This window comes from Macaca nemestrina, chromosome 7 (genome assembly GCF_043159975.1).
Source record: "Macaca nemestrina isolate mMacNem1 chromosome 7, mMacNem.hap1, whole genome shotgun sequence".
Classification (NCBI taxonomy): Eukaryota; Metazoa; Chordata; class Mammalia; order Primates; family Cercopithecidae; genus Macaca; species Macaca nemestrina.
Genome location: NC_092131.1, coordinates 37,233,097 through 37,252,633, shown reverse-complemented (window position 1 = coordinate 37,252,633; position 19,537 = coordinate 37,233,097). Strand labels below are relative to the sequence as shown.

General features: G+C 47.8%; 1 protein-coding gene across 3 annotated transcripts in view; it reads right to left on the bottom strand.

Moving 5' to 3' along the window:
• Positions 1-7,139: 7,139 nt before the first annotated feature.
• LOC105494312 (mitogen-activated protein kinase kinase kinase 9) overlaps positions 7,140-19,537 on the bottom strand; it is an 88,935-nt gene continuing 76,537 nt past the window's right edge. For 2 of the 3 annotated variants that reach the window (XM_071099948.1, XM_011762641.3), the window contains 3 exons: positions 19,389-19,501; positions 17,039-17,842; positions 7,140-15,373 (listed from right to left, as the gene is read on the bottom strand). In XM_071099948.1, the coding sequence (XP_070956049.1) occupies positions 14,889-15,373; positions 17,039-17,842; positions 19,389-19,501 (1,402 nt within the window). In that variant the 3' untranslated portion in view covers positions 7,140-14,888. The remainder of the gene's footprint in view (positions 15,374-17,038; positions 17,843-19,388; positions 19,502-19,537) is intronic. The other variant, XM_071099947.1, reaches the window with a different exon arrangement.

The window sequence follows — 19,537 nt, the reverse complement described above, 5'->3', positions numbered from 1 at the left end:
AAGAACCCATGAGGCTAAGCTGCAGGCTGTGAGGTTTCTATAGTGCACTCTTTCCTGGAATGACTCTGCCTAAATTTCACTTCTAAGTCTCAGAGATTCATGTTATGTTATTAGCAACACAAAATGGAAAAGATTGAACCCTTTCAGTTTAATCTGCTGAGTTTCTGAGGCTGCAGGGAACTCCTCCAAGGAATGTGCTTAGCTTTTGTTAGAGGAAGTAAAAAAAAAAAAAAAAAAAAAAAAAAGGCCCAACATATTATTTGGCATAAATCTGCTCATCTAATTTAGATTGCAGAAACCTATTGATTAGGTTCCCAGGCCTGTCACTTTTTTCCTATAGCGACTACAAATACCACTGCTATTAGGAAATTTCGTATCATAAAACTCACTACTATCATCCCACTTTTATATTTTCCCTCTCTCCCTTTCTCTTCTCCCCTCTCTCCCTTTCTTTCACGCGCACACAAAAGCTGTTCGTTATTCTCATCAGCGCCATCTGGTGGTGTTTCAAATGTTCCAGTACCCTTTAAAAACGTATTTAGAAAAAAAAAAAAAAAAATCGAAGACCCCAAAGAGCACCTGAGTATGTGTTATATCTATCACAGTTATCCTATTCAAAAATGAAACTGGTCGGGCATGGTGGCTGACGCTGTAATCCCAACACTTTGGGAGGCCAAGGTGGGCGGTTCACTTGAAGTCAGGAGTTTGAGACCAACCTGGCCAACATGGTGAATCCCTGTCTCTACTAAAATTACAAAAATTAGCCAGGCACGGTGGCAGGCACCCAGCTACTCGGTAGACTGAGGCAGGAGAATCGCTGGAACTGGGAGGCAGAAGTTGCAGTGAGCTGATATTGTGCCATTACACTCCAGTCTGGGCGACAGAGCAAGACTCCATCTCTAAAAAGAAAAAAAAGAAAAATGAAACTGAAAAATTTTGGAAAACATTTATTGATCCATTTTAAAATAACAATAATAAATGTTTAAAATAAATAACGTTTACGTTATTTTTAATGAAATTTTAATGAAAAATTTTAATGAATTTTTAATGAAATTTTAATGAAAAAATCTGTATTTTCCAAAACAAAAACAAATTTAGGAAGAGTGGCATTATTTTACATTTTTGCACATCTCTTTAATGTCTGACTTAAAAGACACCTAAAGTTTCATATCTACTTCTGTGTTCAATCTGTTCCAATATCTTGTTTTAGTTGAAACATATGAAGAAAATCTGGCCTCACACAGATACATAGTTGGAGAAGTAATGAGTATTTTAATAGCCTTTGAAGATCATTGTGGGTATTCTTCTTTGATACCATTCCAAAACTCCACAAGTTATGGCTCCTTAAAAGTTAGTTGGAATGAAGAATCTGAAACCACATCCATGAACTTTTGGTACTGTTATGCTAAAACCTGCTGTTCTATCTTGGACTTTGAATGCATTTTTAAAAATTATTATACTTTAAGTTCTAGGGTACATGTGCACAACGTGCAGGTTTGTTACATATGTATACATGTGCCATGTCGGTGCGCTGCACCCATTAACTCGTCATTTACATTAGGTATAGCTCCTAATGCTATCCTTCAGCACCCTGCCCCCACCCCATGACAGGCTCTTCCTGTGTCCAAGTGTTCTCATTGTTCAATTCCCACCTATGAGTGTTTACACATGTTTTTCCTCACCCTAGGGCAAACTAAATAGCACAGGCAGGACCCAGGTGGAAGCACCCACTTCATCTCCCACCTATGTAAAAATTCATCTTTTTTTGCCTACCAGTTACTGCCTAACACTAGTGCTTATCACAAAGAAAAGGCTGCAACAACAAGTGCTCCCGTGAGATAAGGAATTTAAGGTAAGTGAGCTGGCAGAGGATAAAATCCCCTTTACCCAGCTGCCCCCAACACCTGGCTTCTCCATTAACACCACCTCCCAGGACTATTTAAGTCTTCTTCATCTTCCAGGTCTCAACTTGGACATCACTTCTCACCTCTTGTCTGCCTATTTGTGCCTATCTCTCTCTGTCTCTCCATATAGGAAATGTAGATATAAAGACAGAGATAGACATAGACAGACAGATAGATATTGAAATATAGATGATCATACTGCCTTCATTGCTGGGTAAGCTGATTTTCCCCACTAGATGGCAAAATAAAAAAAGTGGCCGTCATTTTCTGTCCCATTCACCCTCAGGGGTTTTAAAACACAGAGATGATGTGTTTGAGCATTAGCTAAGGACATGCTTTTAGATGGGGAATGCCTTTCCATACAGCGCCATCCCCCACTGCATCTTACTGTCATGAGAGTGCCTCACTCGTTGACCTGTCTGCTCCCACACAGAACTGGAATTTGCCAGTTACATTGCAACTGGGACCAGAGTAGGCCCTCGAAAACCATTTGTCAGAGGATCAGAGGGATGGATCTTTCTTTTCAGGTTGGGTAAAGCACAGAACTAGGTGGGAATTGATGCTACTTTATCGGGCCACTCCACACTAGCCATGGCCCTCAGGACGTCTCTCCATCTGCAGGTGTCCCGTGGTTCTTGGTATGCTTCTCCACTGCATCCTAGCATGTTCAGTCTCACCAGGGAGACTGTCATCTTCTGGAGGATGAAATGTGATCTCTATTCCTTTCTTCTCTTTCCCATCTTGTCTTATCTCCTTCCCTCACATTTGACCACTTATTTATTTTTTTTTAGACAGAATCTCACTATATCACCCAGGCTGCCGTGCAGTTGTGCCATCTTGGCTCACTGCAACCTCTGCCTCCCGGGTTCAAGCAATTCTTCTGCCTAAGCCTCTCGAGTAGCTGGGACTACAGTCACAAGCCATCACACCTGGCTAATTTTTGTGTGTGTGTATTTTTAGTAGAGACAGGGTTTCACCACATTTGCCAGGCTGGTCTCGAACTCCTGACCTCAGGTGATCCACCAGCCTCTGCCTCCCAAAGTGCTGGGATTACAGGCATGAGCCACAGCACTTGGCTTGACCACTTAATTTGGTGACCACTTACAGGTTGCAGTCTTCTTAGACACCAGGGCAGATAGTCAGAAAGACAGTTCATAAAGAGGATAATACTCTCTCAAGCATAAGGCCTCCATTCCTGGAAAATTAAGTGTTTCAGGAAGCAGAGAAGTGTTGAATCTTAGGGATGGGGAAGGACTGGAGACAGGGAAATTGTGATGGGAAGGTAGACTGGGGTCAGATCGGGTGGGGTCCTTAAGGCTGTGCTCAAGAATGTGGATCCTTTCCTGCAGACGTTGGGCATGGCATGATCCAACCTGTGTTCCACGAGCACATTTCCTAGGGCTGATCTTTCTCAAGCCTCCCCATTGTCCTTCCATCACAAAGAAGTGTCCAGTGCCTCCCACTGAGACCCCACAACAGGCTCCCCTGGTTGGACGGCAGCAGTGTGACCAATGACTGAGAGGAGGAGGGGATAGAGCAGCAGACCCCCGCCCTTATCTCCACCCCACCCCCTTATGCCAAAACATGTTCTCCAGCTTGAGCTAGTTGGACTAGATCGGGTGGGGACCAAGGGCTCAGAGGATTAGGATATCAGCCCCAGCCTTGAATGATGCACATTCCACAGGCGCATAAACAGGGTGTGGTGGACCCAGGCCTGGCGCAGCTCCTTTCACAGAAGGGTGTGCACTTGTGTTGTAGGAATGTGCTGTTTGCCTGTGCAGGACCTGACATCCCTAACCAGCTGTGCCCCTAGGAAACCCCCACAGCACCTCCTTCTTAGAACGTTCTCTGTTCATGTGTCCTCACTGGATTCTGCTAGCAGTCTGCATGTGCTCACCATTCCAGCACCATCTCTCCACTGGAAGGAAGGGATGAAGAAAGGGGTGAGGGGGAACAGGAAGTTGGCCCTAGTTCTACCTTCCATAAGCAGGGCTTCTGGAATCACCTTGTTATACTGCTCAGGGCAGGGGACAACCTTGAAGCCAGTGGCCTCTGGAACACCTGCAAAGGAACCTGGTTAGCATGGGAAAGCATCCTCAAACTACTTCATTTGCCATTGTTTTGCTGAATAGAAAAGTAACATATATTCATTTTTTTAAAGTTTAATAAATTCCAAAAGAACATTTTAAAACCATCTATGATACCTCCCCACGAAGATAACTGACTTTCTCCCAGTCTTTTTCCTGTGCCTGTCAGGTGTGTATTTTTTTAAATGTAAATATATTTTCTGTATATAATGGGGATCAAATTGCTTTTGAAATTTTTTGTATCCTATCATTTAGCTTATCATGAGCATTTTCACATTTTCTTATTCATGAAAAATTTAACTTCATGAATAACCTATTCATGAACAATCTAATGGCCACATAATATCTCACATGGTACATTATAAAACTAGCGCTAGGACCCCAGGGTGAGGCATTACAAGGTTTACTTTTTTAAAAAAGGTGGAGACAGAATTGTGCTGCCTGAGAGGAGAGGGAGCATCTCGCCATCTCCTGCCTTGGTATCTTTTATTCTTTAGGACTCAGCTCAGGATCTGTCTCCTCCACGGAGTGAAGCCCCAGCTCAGGCCAAACCCAGCCCACGGTGCTCCTTTAGCACCCCGTCATGGCGCTTACTACATTATATTAAACAGATTTCTTCATATTTTGGTCTCTCCCACCAGACAATATAGTCTTTGAGAATCTGGCTAAAGAAGCTGCAAATCTCTAGTGTCCAGCTGGTACCTGGCACAGGAAGGTACCCAATAAATGCCTTGAAAAGCAGAGTTTAAGCAACCCCCTGTTGTTGGGCATTTAGACAGTTTCTAGTTTGTGAAGAGAGCCTTCTTGCTCTCACTGTATCAGATTCCATGTTGTTGGGTGAGGAAGAGGGTGGAAGAAGACCCAAATTCTTATTTGGGTCATTTGTAGTCTCTTGAATGATCCTATAAACAACGTGGGATGACTTGTAAATCTTTATCTGGATTCAACTCAGTTGTTTTGTTTTTTTTTGTTTTGTTTTGTTTTTAGACAGGAGTTTCGCTCTTGTTGCTCAGGCTGGAGGGCAATAGTGTGATCTCGGCTCACCGCAACCTCTCGTTCAAGTGATTCTCCTGCCTCACTCAGCCTCCCAAGTAGCTGAGATTACAAGCATGTGCCATTACACCGGCTAATTTCGTAATTTTAGTAGAAACGGGGTTTCTCCATGTTGGTCAGGCTGGTCTCGAACTCCAGACCTCACGTGATTCACCCGCCTCGGCCTCCCAAAATGCTGGGATTACAGGCATGAGCCACCGCGCCCGACCCCAACTCAATCTTATGATACAAACGCAGACACCAGAATCAGACAAGTCACAGCTCCACTATTTGCCAGTTGTGTGGTCTCGGGCATGTTACTCGACCCTCTGGCCCTCACTTTCTTCAATGTAAAATGGAGATAATAATGGACCTACTCTTAAAGACGTTGAAATATTGTAAATGAGATAACATAGGTTAGGTCTTAGTGCAACGGTTGACACATTGAACTAGTTTTTATTACTATAGAGCAGTAATGGAATGACTAGGCCTGTGTTGTAGTTCTTAATACCATATGGCCAAGCTGCTTTCCAGAAACATGTAGCAATTTGTATACATATTAACAGTATATGGTGCCTGGCCGGGTGACCTAGCTCATGTCTGAAATCCCAGCACTTTGGGAGGCCGAGGTGGGGAGATCACCTGAGATCAGGAGTTTGAGACCAGCCTGGCCAACATGGCAAAACTCCATCTCTACTAAAAATACTAAATTAGCTGGGCATGGTGGCATGTGCCTGTAGTCCCAGCTACTGGGGAGGCTGAGGCAGGAGAATCACTTGAACCCAGGAGGCAGAGGTTGCAGAGAGCTGAGATCGCACCACTGCATTCCAGCCTGGGTGACACAGCAAGACTCTGTCTCAACAAAACAAAACAAAAACAGTATGGCACCTTTCCATATGGCACCAGCAAGGAGATTGGTCAATTTTTCATCTTTGCCCAGTTGGCTTTACAAAGGTTTTCTGGATCCTGGTCAAACTAACTTCAAGGCTCAGCAAAAGGTCAGCCTTGCCCTCACAATCCAAGCATCCAGCACACAACCCCACCTCAGAGTCACCCCTCCCCAGGTGTCAGAGAAAAGGGCAAAGAGGTCAGGGAGAAATGAAAGGTTATATTCACGCATGAGGGTATCTGACTAAGTTCAGAACTCATTTTTTCCACCTGCAGCTGAGTGATGAAATAGAGGATTCAAGCAGTGAAGCATGGCCTCAAACAAGATTCATCCTGTCTGCTTTTATCCTCATCCCCACCTAACACAAAATCATGGAAAGTGAGAGCACAAAGGCTGCTTTGTGATCAGCTTGCTCCAGAAGAGGACCAGAGAGGTTAAGTGACTTGCCAAGGTCACACAGCTGACAAGTGCCATTAAGAGCATCAGAGCCACAAGGAATCTGTGACCCACAGCCAGCAAGTCTTATTCACATGTCTACAACTCCATGTGTTTGTCCTCTTAGCTCCATTCACAACTTCACCAGGAACGTCAGCATGGTTAGGGGTAGGGAGTAGGAGACAGCCCATACTCACAAGCAGCTCTGAAAGCCAAAATCCACGAGCTATTGGAAAGTCAACTGTGAGCAGAGACTGCACCGTTCGGCAGTGTCATTCACAAAGGCCCCCATGATCCTGCTGGAGGCTCTTAGACTCTCAGAGAGGCTTCTCACCCACCTCCTCTTTTCTGCAGCATTTCCATCTTTCTCCAATTATTTTTTTCCCTATGAAAACTCCCTGGAAACAGCCCAGTTCCTTAAGCATTCAGTTTAATTAGAAAGAAAAAAGAGGCTGGGCGCAGTGGTTCACGCCTATAATCCCAGCACTTTGGGAGGCCAAGGCGGGTGGATCACCTGAGGTCAGGAGATCAAGACCAGCCTGGCCAACATGATGAAACTCCATCTCCATTAAAAATACAAAAAATTAGGTGGTCGTGGTGGTGGGTGCCTGTAATCCCAGCTACTTGAGAGGCTGAGGCAGGATAACTGCTGGAACCTGGGAGGTGGAGGTTGCGGTGAGCTGAGATAGCACCACTGCACTCCAACCTGGGCAACAGAGAGAGACTCCGTCTCCAAAAAACAAAACAAAACAGGAAAGGATGCGTTTACAAAGAACCACAACAAACCAGAGGTAATCGTTATAACAGTTTTATTCAAGTCTCTGTGTGCTCTGGCGTTGAGACCAGGCTGAGATCAGCATTACACTGTAATACAATAAGAGGTTTAGCCATTGAACCAAGCCTGCTTGGCATCCCTAGTTAACAATTTACAGTACCTCGAAAGAAAAAAAAAGCCAAAGGAAAGAACCTGATAAGTTTCCTTCAGAACTTTTTCATCTTTAAATATTGTTGACAACATACAATAACTTAAATCCCAAAGCAAAGTGGGAATTCAAGGACACAGGGTCAGGACACATGGACAAGACATTGGAGCAGAGAAGGTCTAGGGATAAAAACTAGTAGCTAATTACAGAGGAAACAAACAAACACATACGTGAACTTTCACTTCACCTAGACTTAAAAGCCCTAAGGGGGAGGAAAAATCCCAAAGAAAGCTTTTCTGTGAACTAAGTAAAACCCACCTCCAACTCCTTTCCTTAATCCTCTAAAAGCCTTAGACTATAACATATCTGGGTTTCGGTGGGGAGTGGTTGTGGGCGAATGTGCAGGATGCGTAGGGAGGGACATCAGAGAAGAAAGTAAGCAAGTTCATCACCTCCCTTCTTTGCTACAACTGGGTATCAAGGGCATGTGGCTCAATGCGACAAAGAGGCAAAAGCCTGACCTCAAGCGCCCAGGGAGGAGACACAAGCTATAGTAAGGCTTCCAAGCTTCAGAGACTGACAGAAAAGTGAGGAGAAGCTGGAATGAAGAGCAGCAACAGGGCACCTGCGGGCTGGAAACAGAGGAGAGAGGCTCATGGCCTTCAGTGGTGTTGGGAGAAGAGCTACAGAATTGACATGTCCAGCTCTTGTGTGCTTCAAACCCCTGGAGTCATGGAGAGGAAACAGGGAGAGGAAGGCAGCCAGCAGCATTGAGGATGTCAGCTGAGACCTGTGAGGGTGCAAGTCCGGTCACAGGCAGATGACAGGCGAGCCAAGGACACAGCTCCTCCTTGGGCAAAGGGCAATCTCAAAACCTAGGTGGACCTGAGCTAGGCCAACTTTATCTCAAGAGCTTCTAAGCAGTGGCTTAGAAATGTGCTCAGAGGAAAAAGACAGGTGACTTTGCAACCCAGCAGATTAGCAACTTGCTTCCTAGCAGTGTGACCCTGGGCAAATTACAGAGTCATCAGAGCCTTGGTTTCCACATCCTTAGATGGGGGTAACACCCACATCCCAGAATTATTGTAAGGAGTCAAAAATTACGCATATATGTGAATCACTAGGACAGCACCACCCCTCCACATGGAAAAAAATTATCATGTATTATCAGTCTTCATAAGCAGGCCGGGATACATCTACGTCTCAGTCTGATGGTGATGAACAGCCACAGCCAGCATGGCATCTGAACTGGAGGTAGAGATAAACGATAAGAATGAAATAAAGACGACAGAAGATGAGGAGGGTGGTGGAAATGATACTAGCAGAGGATGCGATGGCCAAATTCTGAAGACTCACTGGGCAGGCACAGAGCTAGGGATCGTGGCTCTTGGCATGCCAGGGAGTGAAAAAGCCTCCATTCACTTCAGTCCCTTCTGAAATCTGGAGGAGAGAATGAATGAAGTTCATTCACTTCTGGAATTCAAACATGTTCCAAAGAGGTTTAAGATGAGAATCTAAAGGAGCCTCTCTGCCGTAATCACTTCCCTTCTCCAGGGAACATACACACACACAAGTGCCCTCAGGGCTGCAGACAGCCAGAAAGGCAGCCAGAGAACACCAAGGAACTGTCACACCCAGGTGTAGATCCAAAGTTAAAAGCTCCTAGATGTTTCATTGCTGTAAGTCTACACACTCCTATTTAAATGGGAGCACCCCCCAGAGAGCTGCTGCCTCACTCAGGACTTGAGGGGAAGGGCAAGAAAAAAAACATAAAACCTATTTCACAGTGGTACCTAAGCCCCCTCACAGAGGGCAGGCAGGGCTGCGTCTAGAGTGGAGTGAGGCCCTCGCCTTGGGTTAAAATTTAAGGGGGCGCCAAAAAACAAAGAACCTCAGTAATCAAGATAAATCATATTCCAATGCAATATTTTTTAAAAATCAGAGTTACTGAAAAATTCCACGATGAATACAGTATCAAAATTTTAAGTCAGGTTTTGTCTGGGTTGGTGTCCAGGTGTGAAGGATCTCAGGAACGGGCAGCATACTACTTCTGAAACCTGGCCTTGGACTTCAGTGAGTGTAGGGCAAGGAACACGACGTCCCCGGGGCCCTCGCTCCCCAAGGCTCCGCTTGTGACTACTCTGACCTCTAGGTTCAGAATGCCCAGACGTCTATCCCTCATGTCCCGGTAGGAGAGGCCTGTCTGTGCACCCCTGGAATTGTATTCTGCTGTCCAATCCTGAGACACCTAGTTAGACACCTATCTCGATAGACTCCTATAATGTCCACACCTGCCAATCAGCCTAGTAAAACTAGGAGGGCAGGTCAGACCAGACAGGTAGGAAGATGGGTCAGGGCAAAGGTGGGTCTGTTTCCAAGGGTTAACAAAGAGTGGTGTGGAAAAACTCAGCTCCCACAACCAGCTGGACCCCAAGGCTCTTCTCCCTTTCCAGCTCAAGGCCCAAAGCAGGCTCCCTGTAGGGGATGGGGAACCACAGGCAGTAAGAATCAGGGAGGACCAGTCCTACTGGCTCCTGATCATGGAGTGAGCCCAAAATGCTGAAGAGCAAAGCCAGGGTTCCCTAGGTAGCTTACGGAGGCCATGGTACTTCCAGGGCCCAAGACAGGAAATGGATGAGGAAGCGGGTGTACATGACTGTCAATATCTCATCAGGACAAAATGAGAAACAGCATTCTGAGAGGAAGTCCATAAGAGACTCACCTGGCCTGCACAGCTAACCAGAAGTCCCGGGCTGAGTCACACTAATTAGGCACCTAAGCCCTGTTCATTAGCCTTAATCGACAGGATTTCAGCTTCCTCCTCCTGCCTTCCAACATCAGCACCTGAAGTGGTGAGCACCCACCCAGGTAGCAATGCCAGGGAAAAGCCCAGCAATAGCAATGGATTTTCCTTTCACATGTGAATTTTCATTAATTTGAATTCCTAATCTAGGAATATGCTGATCCGAAAGAAGAGATGCATTTGGTAATGTCTTTCTAACAATAGTATACCTTGACAAAGACAAGTCATTCTCAGACCTAAGGCCAAAGAGAGAGGCAGGTACATTAGGGTGAACCATATGTAACAGCTGACATTCGACTGTTTTTGACATAAAACCGTACATATATTTCATACACACGCACACTTTTCTGTACCAAGGGAAGTGATCTGGCAAGGCTGCAGTTTCTGCGCAGGACTCATGGTTCCAGGACCATACATTTTAAAGTTAGAAGGGCTTCAGGAGGGAAAGTAGATAGCATCGTCCCCAGTTCACAGTAGGCTTATGAAGTCCAGAGAGGGGAAAAGATGTGTGCAAATTCACACACCCAGGAAGTAGGCAGCTTGGATCACCAGGTTCCTGCCAACATGGTTTCAACCCCAAGGTGTGCCATTCACAGCCATCCAGTCTTCAGTGTCCTCTGCTCTTTGCTTTGTTGAAAGTGAGCTGGATGAGTTAGGATTGCTCAGGAGGTGTCTCCTTCACACAACGGAAGGAAGAGAGAGGGAGGACTATAATGTGAGGACCACAGAGGCAAAAGAGTTCATGAAAAGTCAGGTCTAGATGTCCTAGGGGTATCTCATTGTGTCCCTGAGCAACAGCAGCCTGAGGGAAAGGGGGCTTAGTGACCATGACACATATCCCAAGGGTAAGGGGACCCTTTTCCAAAGATTCTTCCAGGAACTGGGATGATTCCAGGCTCTAAACAAATCAGACTGATGACCCCAAGAAATGAGAGACAACCAACCGTCACTCCGATGTTGCTACCAACCTCCCTCTCCCATTTCCTTCTCTGTAAGACACAAATGGTGAGGATGACATTGGCAGACAGCGTCCAACAAGTTAAGTGGGGGAATTAGGAAAGAATGCTTGTCAATACCAGGTGCTACATAAATGTGGCAGAAGGGCATGGGCCTGACGGGGGCTCCCATTAGTCATGCTCAGCCACCTCCAAATCACTCCTCTTCCAGAAGCCAGAGGACGAAAGAAAAGGCAAGTTCCCTCAAGGCAAAGGTGACGAGAGCCACACTCTCAGCGATTCATCCTGTAGAGATGAAGGAGCTGGCAAGGAGCTACGGAGCTTCACTGACCTTCTGATACATACACCCAACCCCCTTGAGAGGAAAGCATGTGATGATTGCTTTTAAAGGAAGGAAATCTGAAAGGGGCTAAAGAGACAAGCCTATGACCACACAGCAAAAGCAGAATGGTGAATGCAGCCATTCTGCATTTTGTTCAGTTCTGAGCCCGGTGGCCTCACTCAGCAATTAGTCCAAGCCACTTTTTCATTTCTCTTCATTTGAATTTTCATCTTTAAGCATTTCCCCTTCTCTACTAGCAAGTGTATCAAATGTACAAGGAAAATGATGTCATTTTGCAAAGGTCAGGAGGAAAAGTTAGCACTGTTCTGAGTTGTCCAAATGTAAGGTATCATCGTGGCTATTGTTACCACCAGACCCTAGGGATGCCACAGGATGCCAAGTGAAGAAGATCCGCCAAAGCCTCTCAGAAATAACATACACATAACTGAGGTATCTACTCAGCCTCCTGGCAGCAGTCTGGATTCCCAAGGGGGTCAACAGGGGCTAATCCGAATCAGCGGAAGGAGCTGAAGAACCCAAGGAGCAGGGGCAGAGAACAGTAACTGCTCCTATTATCATCTTCCATGAAGTTGAGCACCTGCCAGGAGTAGAAGGAATGTGTCTTTGTGCAAAGGGAAGGCAGGGGAAAGGGGGACCGGCTACAGCCATTCAAGTGGCTTCATTCACAGCTTCAGGCCTGCTCCTGACCAGGACCACAGAACAAGGGAACCCGAGTGAAGAGAAAGCCACTGAAACCTGCCACTACTATACAGATCCTTAGCCCATCTCCAGCCTTGCCCCACAGAGAGAGTGCAGCAGTCAGGGCCCATCAGAGACCAGGTGTGTAGGAGTTGAGAGATGGTAACTGTTCCTTCTTCATGGATGCTCACAGTAGCACCTTTAGATAACCCTACTTTTGGCTTCTTTCAGGTACAATTATTTCCTCAGCAAAGACCTAGCCTTCCTTTATCTTTCCCCACAGTGGACAAGTAAGGATGGCATTCAACCTGTCACTCAATGGCAGGTGACCATCATTCAGTTTACACTACATCAGTTACACTACATCTAGAAAGATGGCCGCAACCTAACACAATGGCAAACGTTAAAAATGAGCAAAGGAAAAATCTCTGCCTCATACCACAGAGCATTGTGTACAGGCAGCATGGTTTGGAGGGCCATAAGAGTGCCATTTAGTGAAGCCAAGGATATACAGATGTGTTCATGGCTTAGCCTGAGGTGATGGAGGGCCCGGGGGAAGGAAGGCACAGAACAGACCTTTTTTTTTGAGATGGAGTTTCGCTTTTGTTGCCCAGGCTGGAGTGCAATGGCACAATCTTGGCTCACTGCAACCTCTGCCTCCCAGGTTCAAGCGATTCTCCTGCCTCAGCCTACCGAGTAGCTGGGATTACAGGCATGTACCACCACGCTTGGGTAATTTTTTTGTATTTTTAGTAGAGACGGGGTATCTCCATGTTGGTCAGACTGGTCTTGAACTTCTGACCTCAGGTGATCCACCCGCCTCTGCCTCCCAAAGTGCTGGGATTACAGGCGTGAACCACCGCGCCCGGTCAGAACAGACTTTGTATGTACTTCTCCCCATCAAGAATGAAGAACAATCATTTGGTTGCCTGGAACTGCTGGTAAGATTCACATTTTTTCCTCCTAGCCCAGGAGTAGGGGAATGGGGACAAAAACAGTATCTTACATACTGGCTTCACTGAACAAACAGGAGGACACAGAAGAAAAGCAATAACAAAATCTTGGGCAACAAAACCAGTAGTGCCTTCCTGTCCAAGACTTGGTGGGCCCCTTGAACCACAGTGCTAATGGGCTCACAAAGCAAGGAACAACTTGAAAACCAAGGTCACCCCTTTAGTGATCACCAAGGCAGGACATCTATCCTAGTTATGGAGAAAGAGCAGTGACCAACTCATCACTGTTGCCAGCTGCACATCCAGGCAGCAAATGCAAGGAACCTGCTGAGTGACCTCCAAGACAAAAGACAGTGGAGCAGCATTCAGAGAGTATCGAGGGAAAAGGGGAATGACCTCGAGACTACTCCCAATCAAGTCGCCATTCCCACATAAAGACAACTGTTCACACAGAACACAGGAGGCCTCAGAGTAGTGGCATGGAGAAGACATACATGAGAAAGCTTTAGACGAAGCTCAACATTCAAGTTAAGGAAATAACTTCCAGAAAGGTCAGGGTTGGCCTCTGCTATCCTTCCTACTCCACTCATGGTCCAGAGCCCAGCATGAGGGGCTCCCTGTGCATAGGCCTTGGTCAGTTTCCAGTATGGGGAACCTAAAGGTTATTGTACATCAGGGGCTCCCTGGGCACCCTATAAATAGCACTTTGCCACATGCATTTACAGAAGGTACTCCTGCTGGCTCCATTTTAGTTCAAGGGCATCACAACATGGATGGCCCAGTTGAGAGTGAATTCCCAAGTCCCAGTGTTTAGGTGGCCATATGGTATTCTACTTCATATGCTGTTCTAGGGCACTGCAGTGATATCTACTAACTAAACATAACCAAAAGCCCACAAATTCCAGGGATTAGAGTGAAGACCAAACGAAGGGAGTAACACATAAAGTTCAGACAACAAAACGAACAGACAGTGGAATTTTGTTTCTGACTTAGAACTGGCACCAGTGAATGAGTCCCCCAAGAAACTATTCCTGGGATGAGCATATGATGTATCCAAACCTGGTCTGATGAGGTCCTGACCCCAAGTAGCTAGATGGGTACCCTCAACAGTTGCTGGTTTGCCCTTTGCCGAGAGTTTCCAAAAAGAACAAGGACATACTTCATGAACCTCTTCACTGCAACTTTACTATATTTTTCCTAACACCCCCGTCCCCCTGTTCTCACTGAGGCAGTTCCCCTTTCCACCTGTGGGCTCAAATAAATAGGTGGGGCACCTGGAAGTGCAGATAGGTAGTGCCAGGTCTATCAAGCCCTATGACCCCACACTGGGCCACCTTACTTTCAGTCTTCCTGCTAGCATGAAAGGGCTTAGGACACAGAAAAGCTCCTATCTCGAACCAAGCCAGATTCCCATTCCTGGGTGTTGGGGTACAGTGGAGGAGGAGCAAAATCAATCACAGAATATCCAATACTGGTGTTTGGGAAGCTGAACTCGGGGCTGACAAAGGGACCCCAGGACAGCTCTGCGCACACCCAATTGGCTGAGGAGAGGGAGCAGCAGACAGATTTGGCTGAGTGACTCTGCAGGGTCACTCTAAAGGCAAGGAAGACTGTGGAGGGTGGGGGACATGCATGCACCCCTCCCTCCCCTATACAGCCAGAGCTGATGGCCACAGCCCTTCCAGTGGACATGGGTAGAAAGGCCCTGCAGGGCAGGAGACCCTCTGAAGTGGCCCTGTTTCCATCCCTTCCATCTTCAAAGTGCATTATCAGTGCAAGAAGTAGGGCTGGATCTCAGGGGGTCCAACCCTGAGAAAGGGCTGTGCCCGCCAGCTCCCCTCATCTCCGCCAGCTATCCCCCTTGCCCACCCCAATCCTTTTCATGTTAAGACCAGAACTCCTGCTGGATCTCATAAGGGGCAGGCCTGTGCGTGTTCAGTTCCGCTCTGCACAGCGGCACGGTGCTGTCCTGACTCTGCCCCTCTGCGTCCAGGTCCAGGAGCGTCCGCTCGGTGGGGGGCAGTGGCCCCGCCTGGAAGGGGAGCAGGGCTGGAAGTCCAGGCCGCTCCTCTACAGTGCTGCTACTGCTAGCGAAGCAGGAGTCCAGGTTGCTGGGCGTCTCTGTGCTAGAGCTGTTGGCTGGGGAGGTGCTGCGGGCATGGCTGGGGGACACAAACCACCAAGGGTCCAGTCGTTGCCGGTTGGCAGAAGGACGTGGCCGAGGCAGAAACTCCAGGGTCTTGGGTCTCTCCAAGGTAGAGTCCTGCTGAGTGTTCCAGCGCCTTGGGGTTGGGGGGAAGACCACATTGGGGTCAGGGAGACGGGGGAATTCACCTGGGTCTCGGCTGGGACTGGGGGTTTTCAACATTCCTGGTCAAAAAGACAAAGGGAGAAGCATCAGATGATGTGCCATATTTCGGGGTTAGATATCCACTACTCTCCCACAACACTACCATATCCCTATGCACTCAGGAGAACATGAATCATCAAACGTTTGTGGAGCACCTACTGGGAGGCACTGGGGATACAGTAGTGAACTAGAAGGCCATGATCCCTGTATCTGGTAAGAATAATAGGAGATATGGGGGTCATATCTGTAATGAAATAACTTAAGGCAGATGTTGGCAAATGACACACAAGCTAGCCACCTGTGTTTATAAACAAGGTTTTAGGTGGAGTGCAGTGGCTCATGCCTATAATCCCAGCACTTTGGGAGGACAAGGCAGGAGGATCACTTAACCCCAGGAGTTCAAGACCAGGCTAGGCAACATGATGAAACCCCATCTCTACAAAATTTTTTTGGGAAATTAGCCAGGCATGGTGGTCCATGCCTGTAGTCCCAGCTACTTGGGAAGCTGAGGCAAGAGGATCACTTGAACCCAGGAGGCTTCAGTGAGCTGTAATTACACCACTCCACTCCAGCCTGGGTGACAGAGTGAGACTCTGTCTCAAAAAAAAGAAAAAAAGGAATACGACAAAATTTTATTGAAACACAGCCACATCCAGTGTCTGCTTTCCCACTACGGCAGCGTAGCTGAGTAGTTACAACACAAACTGCACGGCCTACAAAGCCTAAAATATTTACTATCTGGCCCTTCACCAAAAAAGCTTGCTGCCTCCTGACTTAAGGGCATGTCTGTTCATTTACTGTTCATTCATGTAATAAACACGTGACAGGAACAGAGCTAGGTATCAGAAGTCCAAAGGTGAGTAATGTAGGGTTTCTGTTCCCAAATAGGTCACATATCTGAGTATAACAAAAAACGGGACGGCAGGTCACGTCAAACATTTAAATACAATTGTTGTTGACATTTAAATCTCATTGAAAGGGCATTACCATCCCCCCTTTCCCTAATGGATTAGAGGCTGTTTCCAAGTCAGACTTAGGTCTTCCAGGGAGCAAGAGACGGTGACAGGAAAGAGACAGGACAGGAAAGAGTGTGTGCCCCCAGGTGTGTCAGGTGTTGAGGGCAGTCATATGCACAGGGATAGCAGTTTACCTGGACTCATCTCCATGCCTGAGGAGGCAAGTATGAGTCAGGCGTGAGTGACGAAGGGTGTGATGAATGGGTGGAAGCCTGCCCTCTGAGTGCGTGTGAACTAATGCTATAATGAGAGGCAAAATCCCAGCTATGTGGCAGAAAATACCCCTCCCACGTGCAGTGCAAGATTCCTTCCTGGAAAATGCATCCTCCTCCTCAGGGAATAACTAGAAGCCAGACTCCTTCCCTTCCTGTGCCCTGAAAACTACCCTAAGACTCAGGGCCGGACATTCCAAAGGAGTCCCAGGTCTTCTGATTCTTCCTAGAACCTGCCTGTCTTCTTTCAATCCTCAGGGAAGACCCCTGAGGCACAGGTCGGAGAGAAGTCAGCCAGCCCTGGCTGCCTCCCAGATACCAAATCTGTATTTCTTGATTGGCTAAGAGGAGGAATGATGTTCACGCAAGTCCAGAAGTGCAAAGAGAAATGAGGCCTGCAAACATCTTCACTCCCTGAGGAGGCACAAAGGAAAGAGAAAAGAGGAAGAAGACTCACCTGCTCCAGGACTGGGGCTCAACCCATTGCTGGAGGGGCTCCTGCTGGCTAGGAGAGTCTCTGGCTTAAGGGCCCCATCAGAAGGAGTCCGCCGGTGACTGCTGGGCTGCGAGGGGGCGGTGAGGGTGACGTGGGTGGGAGTCAGAGATTGGTTAGGATCCCGTTTGAAGCGCTCCACTCGGACATTGACCAGGGGGTTGTGGGTACAAGGGGTCAGGGGAGGGGCCTCAATTGGGCTGACTGGCATCTCATACACGACAATTTCATCGCTGTCAGAGCGCAGCAGGGAGCGTGTGGAGTTGCACTCGGAGATGGAGGAGAGGGAGAGCAGTGTCAGGGAGGCAGCGGGGTCTCCTAGCAACAGCATGGGCTCTTCCTTCTTGAAGAGCTTTCGGGATGGGGGGCTGGTGCTCCGACGAGGACGGCTGGACCTCTGAAAAAGACCCTCCCGTCTTTTCTTCTCTTCCCGAGCTGGTGGCTCAGGCTCCTCCAGGGGAAGCAGCTGGCACTTGCCAGCTTCCAGCAAGTCAAACCCTAGGCCTGTGGCTGCCAGAACAGCCCCACAGCCGAGTAGAGCCACCTCGCAGCGGCGGTGGTGAGCACTGCCCCGCTTGAGGCTGTTGGTTGGCGTCAGCTGAGGGGTACTGGTGGCTGAGTTGACTGGGGTGGGCTCCTCATGGATTCCATCACTGGAGGGGCCATCCCCATCCTCTCCACGAGGGAATGGGATACAGAGGTAGGACTGGCTGGGTGAATGCTGTAGGCGACTCTCTCCACTCCCTGGGCCTTCACTGTCCTCATCTTCTGTGAAGATGACAAGAGCAGAAGAGAAAAAGGAAATGGAAGTGAGGTGACAGTAATAAGAATCTGGCCCTTTCCCCTAAACCCAGGCCTCCTGTCTCAGTCTCAGGGACACAAAGGTTAAATGGTATGATGACCAGGACATGGAATTGAACACTGAACCAAGGGGGCTTTATCCAACCCCCAACACAGGGAAACCACTCTCTATTCCAGAGCCCATTTCCTTATAGCAGAAGAAAAGATCCGTTAATTTGCCATTTCTTTCATAAGGGACCTGTGATGGTGACTTGGGTATCCACTTGACTGGACTGAGGGATGCTTGCATGGCTGGTGAAGCACAGCTGCTGGGGGTGTCTGTGAGGCTGTTTCCAGGGGAGACTGAGATGGGAGTCGGGGGCAGGGAGAGGAAGACCCACCTTCAATGTCAGTGGGCACCACCCAACTGGCTGCCAGCAAGGCTAGAACAAAGCAGGCAGAAAAAGGGGGATGCTCAGCTTGCTTAGCTTGCTCTCTCTGTTTCTCCCTTCCGGACAGGGACACGTTTTCTCCTCTTGCCCTTGGAAATCAGAGTCCAGGTTCTTCATCCTTCGGACTCTCAGACCTATAACAGAGGCCTTTTGGGGGCTCTCAGGCCTCAGACTGGGGGCTGCACTGCTGGTTTCCCTGGTGTTAAGGCTTTCAAACTGGGACTGAGCCACTCTCCTGTCTTCCCTGGGAGCCACACTACAGGCTATTCTCATTCTCCAGCTTGCAGACGGCCTATCATGGGGCTTTGCCTTTGTAATTGTGTGAGCCAATTCTCCCTAATAAGCTTCCTTTTGGTTCCTATTGGTTCTCTCCCTCTGGAGAACCCTGACTAATAACGGCCCCTTAACACAAAGTGCAGTATGAGTTTCTAGAACACTGAACATTCGAGAACAAAAACATTCCCAATGTTTTTGTACCTTAAAATTAAAAGGGCCTCTGGATTTCTAGGACAATGGCCTAGCAGCTTGTCTTAGGATCAGTCTCCCGCTAAGGATTGGAATCCCTAGTGTAGGACAGCCAATCTACTCTGTTGACTGATGTATTACGACCCTGGACATCTACAGAGACAGCATTATCTGACAGACAGTGTGGAGAAGCACCTCCCCATTCAGTCATTACAGGGTAACACGGGAAAAGCTTCCTGGGAGGAAGGCTGCAGTGTCCTTACTGCCATCCCCCACTTTGTGGACTCGCCACACTGGGGAACTAGATCCAGATAAGGTAAATGAATGATATAATGCCTCACCCATCTGCACTGCCCTAAGAAGACTATGACTGGTCCCTCGGGATAGAATTCCAAGGGCAGGCTCCATGGCAACAGCAGGAGGAAATGATAATTTGGGGAGACTCAATGAAATGGGAGTGGAGCAAACTAAGAAGGGATAGGGTGGGGGGCAGGAGTTGAGTAGAAGGGGAGATGGCCTCCATGAAGCAGTGATAGGGGTCCTTAAACAGTCCTAGAAGCTTCGGCAAGAATGCCCCAAGGGAGCAGGGAGAGAGCCAAGACAGGAGCTATGCTTACCCATCTCCATAAGGCTGGTGAACCCTGGCAGGGCCGGGCTACTCCTCGGGCCCTTCACCAGGTTGGGGGCACTGGACGACCACTGCTTATATCCATCTACCAGGGACTTGAGGCTGAATCAGACGAAAAGAGGAAACTGTCAGAACTGG